General features: G+C 33.4%; 1 protein-coding gene across 1 annotated transcript in view; it reads right to left on the bottom strand.

Moving 5' to 3' along the window:
- Nucleotides 1–401: 401 nt before the first annotated feature.
- The window catches only part of URI1 (URI1 prefoldin like chaperone), a 65,071-nt gene continuing 54,737 nt past the window's right edge, over nt 402–10,735 (bottom strand). The window contains exons 7-11 of the mRNA XM_082605981.1: nt 9,020–9,194; nt 7,371–7,704; nt 5,455–5,597; nt 4,425–4,674; nt 402–1,216 (exon numbers count right to left, since the gene is read on the bottom strand). Coding sequence (XP_082462107.1) covers nt 1,034–1,216; nt 4,425–4,674; nt 5,455–5,597; nt 7,371–7,704; nt 9,020–9,194 — 1,085 coding nt within the window. The 3' untranslated portion in view covers nt 402–1,033. The remainder of the gene's footprint in view (nt 1,217–4,424; nt 4,675–5,454; nt 5,598–7,370; nt 7,705–9,019; nt 9,195–10,735) is intronic.

Genomic DNA, 10,735 nt, shown 5'->3' with positions numbered 1-10,735 from the left:
TTTAGCATGCATCAAGCTAATGATTAACACTTGCAGTGTAATTTTCTACGTTAGAATAAATTTCTCTTAATTTTAAGGAGTTCTACCAAAAGTAAATATGTTTTTCAATCATTTACTACTAGGAAAGTAACCTTAAAGAATGAAAATGTTTGGGAGATTAAAACATACAATTTCTTATTTTAAAATTTTATTTATTTATCTATTTATTTATTTATTTATTTTTATCATCTAGACAACCTTTCCTTCTCTCCCAAAATATAATGCCAGTTAAAACTGCACACACTAGGGAAGAACTGCCTATGGAATTGTAAGAATTCAAGGATCCATTGTGTGGTGCATGTAACATATATATGAATCAAAGACATTTCTATATTTGATTCTGAATCATAAAGTTCACAACATTTTAGAGACCAAGTTTCATAAAATTTTTACTTAAAAAAAATTTACAAAATACCATTCTTCCAATCAAAGAAACTTTCCCTTGGGTACATGCAGCTTTCTGTCTTAGAGATTACAGAATGACAGTCAAAGAGGGAGAGATTTTTTAAATAGCCACCTAGCTGCAAAACCTACAAGAAGTAGATTTTTTTAAAGTGCCTTTAAAATGCTAAAGCAAGTAATATAACTGTTGAATCTATTTGAAATTTTAAAAGTTTCTTTAAAATGGTCCATATGGTATGCACAATATCACAGCTGGTACAAAACTGCCAGTATTTAGTTCAAAACACAAAAACAATGCATATGAACAGTATTCTTTGAAAAATAATTCAAAATGCTGCCACTACTTCATAAGGCAAACTTAAACAAGAGTGTTGACAGTATTCAGAGAATTAACAAAACAAGCTGAATATTAAAGTATTTAAATATTTACTTTGATTTCTTTTTAACACCATTGATAACAGTAAGAGAACTTGCTGTCAAATTAACTCAGGATGGCTTATTTCAAATTACATGTAACATATTTTGCTATATATATTCTAAACAATTGCAAAACTAGGTTTTAGGATGTAAACTCCCATTTCCTAGGCAGGCCCTAGTTTTTCTGCTGCAACCTGGCAGCTTTGAACTTTGAAACCCTCTTTGTAGTTCCTTCTGATACTTCTGACAGAACCTCTTTTCGTTCTGGAATTGTGGGTAGCACAGGATGAGCCATGGCTGGGTGTGGTGTTAAGGAAGGTGACAAAAATTCTTTTTCTATTACAGTTCCAGAAAAAGCCTGGAAGACAAAAGTGAGATTATGATAATAAAATGCAAATAAGGTGCCCACAAAATCTTTATCCTGTATTTGCCAATTAGACATTTCTTTTCATTAGAAGTAAATTCATAAGATTTTTTTGATAGAACTATAACATCAAAATACAAATTGCTCATAGAAATCAAGTACCATTAAAATATACCTTAATTACACCACCAAATATAAGTAGATTTTTTAATAGTACACATGCAAGAAAACAAAAATGTAAAAAACATGTTCACATGGGATTTTTTAAAAATGGGTAAATAAAAGGTCCTCAGCTTTCATACATTCCATTTATATCCAGACCATGCTGTGAAAAATAATGTATTAAAATTAAGAATTCTATTAGGGTGTCAAACATCAGCTGATGAATGAGCTAGCCTATGGTGGCCATGCTGCCTGTGAGCCAAGAGCTTCGTTTCAGCAGCAGTGACATCTCTTAGGTGGTGTTCATTCATGCAATTATTTGAGTATTTTATTGCATCTTGCCTCATTTTTATTTGAGATCAGTGGGAACTGAAAATTGAAAGTGCTGGTGCTAGTGGAAGTAAGTATCAGTCTCAAATTTTCATACAATTAATTCAATGAGAGAAATCAAGGCACCACAAAAAATGATTCTTTAATTTCAACCAGATGTTTGCTGGACTTACTCTGGTCAACTGTATGTAATATACGTATGTAATGTATACAAAATGATGGAAATAAAACCAAAGATATGTCTTTCTATGTCTTTTTATGTACAGATCTATCAAAATCAAGACGTTATTATTTTTTTCCCCAAGATTTCTAGTATTTGAAACCCCCTCACTTTCATTTTCTAAAGACTCATTACATACAAACTAAAATTTGACATGTAAACATGTATATTTAGCTTGACTTTGTCTACCAAGTGTACAAAATGACAATGTATCACTTGAATAGTTTAAAAAGCCAACCTCCACCACCTTGCCCAACCAAAGAAACAAAAACCAAAAATGCCCTGACCCTCCCACAGTACTCTGAGACCTTGGGTGGCGTCCAGCTCTTAAAAGAAATTCAAAGTCTACTTTTCTAAAAATTCTATTTTACCACGATGAGCACAGAGTCTTCTTATTATACTAAAAATGCTTTTGAAAAACAGAATATTTTAACATTTAAAGATATCAAAAAAGATATCTTTCAAAGTACTTGCCATAATACCATAAACTATTTATTTTGATGTTAAAAAATTTATAGTATCTAGGTGCTAACTGTAACAGTTCAATACAAAATGCAAAGCTATTAAATAGGATGAAATGAAAATAAGTTCCAGACTTGAGCTCTAGCTATACCACAATATATTAAGTCCTTACAAAAACCTAATTTTCAGATACTTAAAAACAGCAAAAGTCTACCACCTGTTTTTCTAACAGTAGGGAAGACTATTAAATAAGTTAAGATACTCTCCAGGTCAACTGAAATCATTATATTGGAAGAAGGGAAGGAGAATATTCTAATCATACATATTGCTCCTAATTACCAATGACCCCTTCATCCCCAGTTACCATTTAGTACAATCAGTACCACTTAGGGACTATTTAGCAAAAGCAACAGAAGTTCTACATATGTTTATTCATATACAAAGATATATATTTTTATATGTATTTGACTTGTACACAAATGGGTATATCAGTTTGATATGGGTATGAGTTCCCCAGTCTTCCTAATTTTTTTTTTTTTTTTTGCGGTATGCGGGCCTCTCACTGTTGTGGCCTCTCCCATTGCGGAGCACAGGCTCCAGATGCGCAGGCTCAGCGGCCATGGCTCACGGGCCCAGCCGCTCCGCTGCATGTGGGATCTTCCCAGACCGGGGCACGAACCCGTGTCCCCTGCATCGGCAGGCGGACCCTCAACCACTACGCGACCAGGGAAGCCCCTAAATACTCCTTAAATTAAAAATCTAAAATACCCACCAAACATAAGAGTAAAAAAATATCAAGTCTGGGTATAATGGAAACCATAACATTCCTATTTTGTATCTCCCAATACCCCTCCTTTCCCCACACACAAAACTATGTGCAACATGGTTGGTAAGAGTATATGTGTGTGCACTCATTTTGCTGAGGAGAGGATCTCCAGCTCTCACTAGATTGTAAAATGGTTCCACAATTCCAAAGAGTTAAAAATTTCACTGGCACGAGCCAACACATAGGACTATAGATAATTATCTGTCATGTATATATTTTTTCTTTAACTCAACCAAAGCATTTAAAAGAGAAAAGTACAATCTGCTACTTGAACTAGCGTAAAATGACTATAAGTCTGATCTAGTGGAATTTATTTAAAATAAGCTGCTAAATAATTTTCTAGACATGGGACTTCCCTGGCAGTCCAGTGGTTAAGACTCCATGCTTCCACTGCATGGGGCACGGGTTCGAACCCTGGTCGGGTAACTAAGATTCCACATGCTGTGTGGTGCAGCCAAAAAAAAAAAAAAAAAAATTCTAGCCAAAAATGAAATACATATGCTAATTAAGATACTTTAAAATTCCTATTTCACAGAAACAGAACTTCAAGAGTGGTAATAGTTTCATTTTGAACTACTTTATTATAATACCTATATTGTGTTTGCTGGTGACTATTAATTTTTTATAAATTATTAATTATCAAAAAAGTACAAGCCTTGGGCTTCCCTGGTGGCGCAAGTGGTTGAGAGTCCGCCTGCCGATGCAGGGGACACGGGTTCGTGCCCCGGTCTGGGAGGATCCCACATGCCGCGGAGCGGCTGCGCCCGTGAGCCATGGCCGCTGAGCCTGCGCGTCCAGAGCCTGTGCGCCGCAACGGGAGAGGCCACAACAGTGCGAAGCCCGCGTACCGCAAAAAAAAAAAAAAAAAAAAAAAAGTACAAGCCTAGAATTAATTAATTATGATCTATGACTTTTGAGACTAAATGTATGTATGAACTAAAGAAGCTACAAGATAAACAATGCCATTACTCTGTTGATTAACTTCAATAAATAATTATATAAAATAACTTAAGAATAAGATTAATGATTTCCAGACCATACCTGGAAGATACAGCAGCTACAATATTTAAAAAATCTTTTCAACTCCAAAATGGGGAGAATGAATTGCATACCCCTTTGAAATGGAGCTACCACCACCTTTTTAACTCACAAAAATTGTCAAAGATACTATATAAAATAAAGAGTTAAAGATACACACATACCTCAGGTGTTACTGATAAAGGCAGAAGTTTCTTTTGATGATTTTCCTGTTGTTCCTCGTCCAAAATGCTCTCATTAGCATCACTACAAGTGGCCTCTTCATAGCTAATGCTCCTCAAGACTCCCCGTCTATCATCGAAGTCAGCAGCACTGCTTTCACTGGTATCACTGCAAACACTGTTCTCTCTACTGCGAGACTTCAGGATGGACTTACGAGGGACATATTCTCCATTCACGATATCAACAAAGACTCTATAATATCAAAAAATATATACTCTTTAGTTAACTCATAAAACTGAGGATAAATTTATAAGGATTTAAAAAAATCTTTTCTAGAAATTAATCTGAAATGTTTTATTCAAACTTATCCAAAATTTTCACCATCACTGTAGTTTTGTAGCCTCGAATGACATATTTACATTACTTTTATTATTGCTTGGCCTAATAAAATACAGCCGTTTATTTATACACATGCTCTGGGTGACAACAGCATGATTTGCCGAAATTCTACATATATTTTAGACCTTCTCAGAAGTCATTTAGCAATTTTCACTATTTTACAAATAAGTGTCACGAAAACAGTAGGTATTTTCAAATGATAGCTTTCTCAACAATACAACAAAAAATTGGAATAGCATACTTAACTTCGACTCTGTGGAAAGGTAAAGCACATGCCAAGCACTGTCATACTGTGATAGGAAAGTGCTGCCCCAGCACACTAGAAACACAAACTTTCATTCTAAAGTTAACATACAACATTTTTTGACTAGATTAGGAATGTTTTAAAAGCACTGGCAAAGAGGGGCAAAAGCAAAAAACCAAGCAACATTCCAATTGCTTTGAACTGAGAAGCTGTGGTGGGGCTCAGCAGCTTCTGTGAGAGCCTTTAAAACACTAAGCTAACTCTGTCAGAATACCTCACTTTTCAGTGAGAGCCTTCTGTGTTACAAGCAACCTTTTCCTGTATATACTCAGTTGCAAAAAATGAGAAGGGAAGAGCAGACTGCTCTGCTATCTGTGAGTACCACTCACCTGTAAATGTCAGCAGGAGTCCTGATCATAGGCAGCTCTTGGGGAGAATGACCACTGCCAGAGCTGTTCTTTCGCTTACGTTTGGCTTCTTCTTTCTTTTCACTGAATTTTAAAGTGGTATTTTTTCCAGTATTTATTCGTACCTAAAAATTTCACAGCAAAAAATTATGATCCTTTTGAGAAATCAAGGCCAAAACTAAAACCAATAAACTCTACAATTTAAGAAATAATAGTAATAGAGGCAGTTTACATTTTTTGACACTGAAATGATGTGCATTATCAGCTAAGGCTAACAAGTCCTTATCATACTTCTACAGTATTAAATTATACCTTAAGTGACCAATTCTAGTCATCAGTGACTTTATTATTATACAGAAAGCAAAATACATACAAACTAAATGCTAGATTATTATAAGCTTTCACATCACCCATTATTTTGATTTAAGTTTTTGGCTTAAATCATGCATTTCAAAACAAAGAGCACCAAAATAAATATTCAGTAAGAATATAAAATTTAAGTCATAAAAACAATATTAAATAATGCTTAACTACTTAGAATTTTTAAAATATCTCTAATTTTTAAAAATTTAAGGACCAGAAAATAAAAATCAACCCTGTTCAGGATTAATACATTATTCTTCTATCCCTACTCGGCATTTATACCATCTTTCCATATTAATGACTGCTATTCCCCATAACATTCCTGCAAATATTATTTATTCTTCCTGTTTTATCTAAATGAAAACTAATTTAAAGCCTGAAAAGAGAATCACAAATCAAACTTTTTTCCTGGCTAATAGGTCAATTTTTTCCAAAGAATTCCAAGATGCTCCTTTTAGTCTGAAGTATTAGAATATATATTTTAAAAAAACATATAAGTATTTCACTTCACATTAGAGCAGGGAAATCTTGACCTAAGAAATAGCAAGTATGTCTTAAACACTTTTCATTAAATAATTATCTCAGGCATTTAAGACTGCTACCACAGACCCTTACCTCTGATACAGGCAAACCCTGCAAGGGTACCTTGTTGTGGTTAAAAAAAAAAAAAAAAAAAAAAAGCACCAAACTGAGAAAAAGGAGTCCCTGTTTTATTACTAACTAGCTCTATGGTCTTCTAGGCCCTAAGTTTTCTTGAGAAAGACAAATTAGAAAGATGAAATTCCCGGTAGCTCCTTAAAGCAGTATTATGAGGCCAAGAGAGCAAGGGAATGAGTTTAAGGTCCTTCCTTCAGTGAGATCCAACCTGCTTTGATCTGGGATTTTAAAACTGGGTATTCTACAATAAGTATGGAGGGAACAAAAAGTCTTTTGATACTAAGAAAACTTAAAAACCTGTATTAGAAGATCTCTCTGTAGTAACCCCCAGCTCTAAAATACCAAAATTCTAAAATCATGATTACCACCCAGAGATGTTTATATTTAATTTGTGAGAAATGGAATTAATTTTTACTTCTTTCTAAATCTTTCCTTTTTTGCTCATGATGCTCCTATTCATTTTATGCCCACATAGAAACAACCTGATATAATTAAAAATTTAACTAATGCAAGTCACTTTCGTCTTAAATACACCAAAATGCCCAAATTAACTCTAGAATTCTTAAGAAAGATTTCTGAATGAAGGACAGGTGGAGTTACAGTAGTTGTCCTCAAACTCATCTCCTTCCAGACCCCCAAATTTCAAATTCTATTGTGGCTTCAGAGAACAACGGACCAATACCGGCGAACTATCTAGACTTTTTTTTTCCTTTTTCTTTTTAGATAAATTGGTCAGAGAAAGAGGCAAAAGATGGTTTTCTTGTTTGGCACTATAAACAATATTAATCCCTGTTAATATTGTTCTTTTAAAGAATATCATAGATGATCTCTAATATTCAAATTATATGAAAGATTAGTAAAGTTAAAAGTATACAAACCCTCTTAGGTTCGACAGTATGAGAAAAATATATTGTTGGTATAGAATTATCTTCAGCCCCTAAGATATCATGGTCATTTTCATTATCACCACCATCATCATCATCATCTTCTTCATCTTCATTATTGTGATAAGAATTTGAACCATTCACTGAACAGTTCCACTGACTATTCACTTGACCATTGAACAGTTCTGAATTTGTAACATTCTGATAACAATTGCTGGGAGTGAGAGAGTCCATTACTTGATTCATCATATTCACATTTATGTTCTGATCTTCCTTTTCCTCTTCAGAGGACGTATCTTCTCCATTTGCAATCACAGTATCAGGCTTACTAGAAAAAGAAAATTAACAAGATCAAACAGACACACTAGAATTTTACATATTCTAATTTGCACTTAAGTTCAAAGGGTAAAAACTAAGGTTTTGCATAAGGTATTTTAAAACTAGATTTCTAGGCTAATAAAATGTTTTGAAATGAATTAACAAAAAATAGTTTCTATGCTAATTCTATATGTTGTAGTTATTCAAACATAAGTAGAATACAGTAGATTTTTTTTTTATCTTCGCAAGGAGGATATTGGCCATATACAATAAAATACCATACAAATAATACAATCATAAATTTGTAAGAAATCACAGAGAATATGTTATCTCTATTTAAAGACCAGAAACTACAACCACAGAACTATAACATATTCTTTTCTCTTTCTATAATCAAAATATTTTATAAGCATGTATTACTGTAATTTAAAAAAATAAAAGATTTCTACATATGTACATGATTTATACACATACACTTCTCATGCTTCATTCTACAAAGGATTTGAGGACCTTATAAAAATAACAAAACCCAAAATGCAATGAACTGAAATAACATCACGCAAAAGTAGAAAAAGAATCGTGACCAAGAAAATCATAAGATTAAAAACTGATTTACAAAAATTAAACAGTATCAGTTAATCAAAAAGATCTAAGTATAGGTGAAACGGTAGTGAAAAAAATATCCTTTGTGCTTCATGTCTTATTTTTCACAGTAACTAATTCTGCATATCATTTAAGCAAAATAATATAGGAACTTCTATAGTAACAGTTTTCATTGAGCACTCTGATAATTCTGAGTGAGTGCTAATATGTATTTCAAATGGCAATTTGGTAAAGTTTTTCATATCTAACTACTTGAGCAGATTACAAATTACCTGCTCAATAAGCAGAAGTTTGCAAAGGAAAGCAAGGATAAACATTTTACAGCAACAAACTTAAACTGAATGCACATATTTCTTTTTAACAAGTCATTCAAACATACAGCATTATCTTGACTACAGTATAAAAACAAATCATTTAAAATATAATATATAAAGCATCCATAATTATTAAAAGTGAAGCATCGGGTATATCTTACTTTATTATACAAAATAGGGCTGAAACCTTACAATAAAAAATAGGAATATTGATTTTGTGTATTTCTGTACACACACATGCACTGGCATGTGCATGAACACATGGCCTTAAAAGAAAATATTCTAGAGAATATGTATTTTAGGGTGGTAGGGTTATTGATATATTAGTATAGCATGCTTTTCCGTATTTTCTTCAATCAGCACATATTTTATAAGGAAATGCGTGTAAGGTATTTTGTCATTAGGTACCTATCAATATCAACTTCACCCAGCAATTCTTCTTGTCTCTCTAATTCTTCAAGTCGATCCCACAGTTCCTTATCAGCAAGCAGATCCTTGGATTTTAGATCATTTGAGAATTCTCCTTCAAAAATATCTGAAGTTTTTGGTTTGGAGTGAGGTTTATGAGCAATTCGGTGTTTTGCTATTAAAAAAAAAAAAGGCTGTTAAAAGCCAATTTTTAAAAGGCACAAACCTAGACTTAATAAGATTTTCTCTTGGGGTGAGGGGTTGTTGAGAAAGAGGGGGGCATGATTTTTAAGCCAAACAGTAGACCGCCAAGGATGTATGTCTCTTAGAATCTTGCTACTTAAGAGTGTAGTCCAAGGACCAGCAGTGCTGGCATCCCTGGAGAACATTTCAGAAGTATAGACTCTCAGGGCCTCCCCAGACCTGCTGAATCAGAATCTGTATTTTAACAAGAGCCCCAGAGGATTCACAAGCATATTAAAGACTGTGAAGAGATGCTTGAAAGCTTCAAAAATGCATAAGCAGAAATGGTCACAATGCACTCTAGCTGTAATGCAAAATTCAACACAAGTAATACCCATCTTCCATCCTTACTCAAGAGAATTTAGTTACTAAACTAACACATAAAAGCCTTGTCACAGGATACTTTCAACTCTAAGGCACTGCCAGACAGGAATACCCTAGGAGAAATCTATGGAGCCTAATCCTTGAAAAATTCTACTATAATTTTATATATGAATATTTCTACTTTTTAAATTGCTTTATCTTATTTATAATCCTCACGTGAGGCAGGAGATGGATAAAATCTGAACGCAAACCTATCAGCTTTTCACTTGAAAAAAGTAATTTTTTTTATAAAGCAAATTAAAGCTTTAAAGACGGCAACAGGAGGAAGTCTACAATACTGTTACGAGATATGGTACTAACAGATGACCTCCATCATATATTCAAATTTACAGAATTGTTTTCTAAATCTGAAAATATCAAAATTACGTTTCATAGCCTATTCTCTGTAACTATTATTGATAAAGCAGTATTAACAAGTTTTATGTTTCAGACTTACAAAATACATACATCTTTCAATGGTCACCACAAACAAAAATCTTAACTTGTCTTTCAGCTCTTTAACTTTAATATCTGTCTCCTTTATTTCACCTTCCAAAGCCACAAGCTATAACTTGTCATGCCACGCCAGTATATAGTATGGCTAGAATATAGCTTCTAAACTCACCTCTATTTCAACTAACAAGTTCTCTTCAGAGTTAATTACTAAAATATGAACTTTAATAATCAAAATAAATGTTAAAAGTTTTCTATAGTAGCAAATTATAAACCATTTCTGTAATACTCTAAAATTTTTCACTACTATAACACTTTACAGCACACTAGAAAACCACTGCCTTTATAGAAGTAAACCCAAACACACACCCAATCCTTGGCAAGTGAAAGCTATTAAATGAACCTGGAAACGACCTGTGTATAGAAGGCCCCTGCAGCCAACATATAATGAATGGCTAACATATGCTTAGGTTATATTCACTCTTTCTTCCAAAAACAGCATCTAAAGCTACAGTTTTAAAAGGAGAAAAATTAGCAAAAGATATATTATGATGTTGACCAAGGTCAAAGATCAAATTAGGAACAGATCCAAGAACACACATCTGAGTTTTAGATGTTTGAAGCATTAAAGAACTTTGAAGAAGCCACGTAAACTCA

The sequence above is a fragment of the Mesoplodon mirus genome (genome assembly GCF_964341445.2).
Source record: "Mesoplodon mirus genome assembly, chromosome: 19".
Lineage (NCBI taxonomy): Eukaryota > Metazoa > Chordata > Mammalia > Artiodactyla > Ziphiidae > Mesoplodon > Mesoplodon mirus.
Note: the sequence above shows the minus strand (reverse complement) of the source record. Positions and strands in the feature narration are given on the sequence as shown.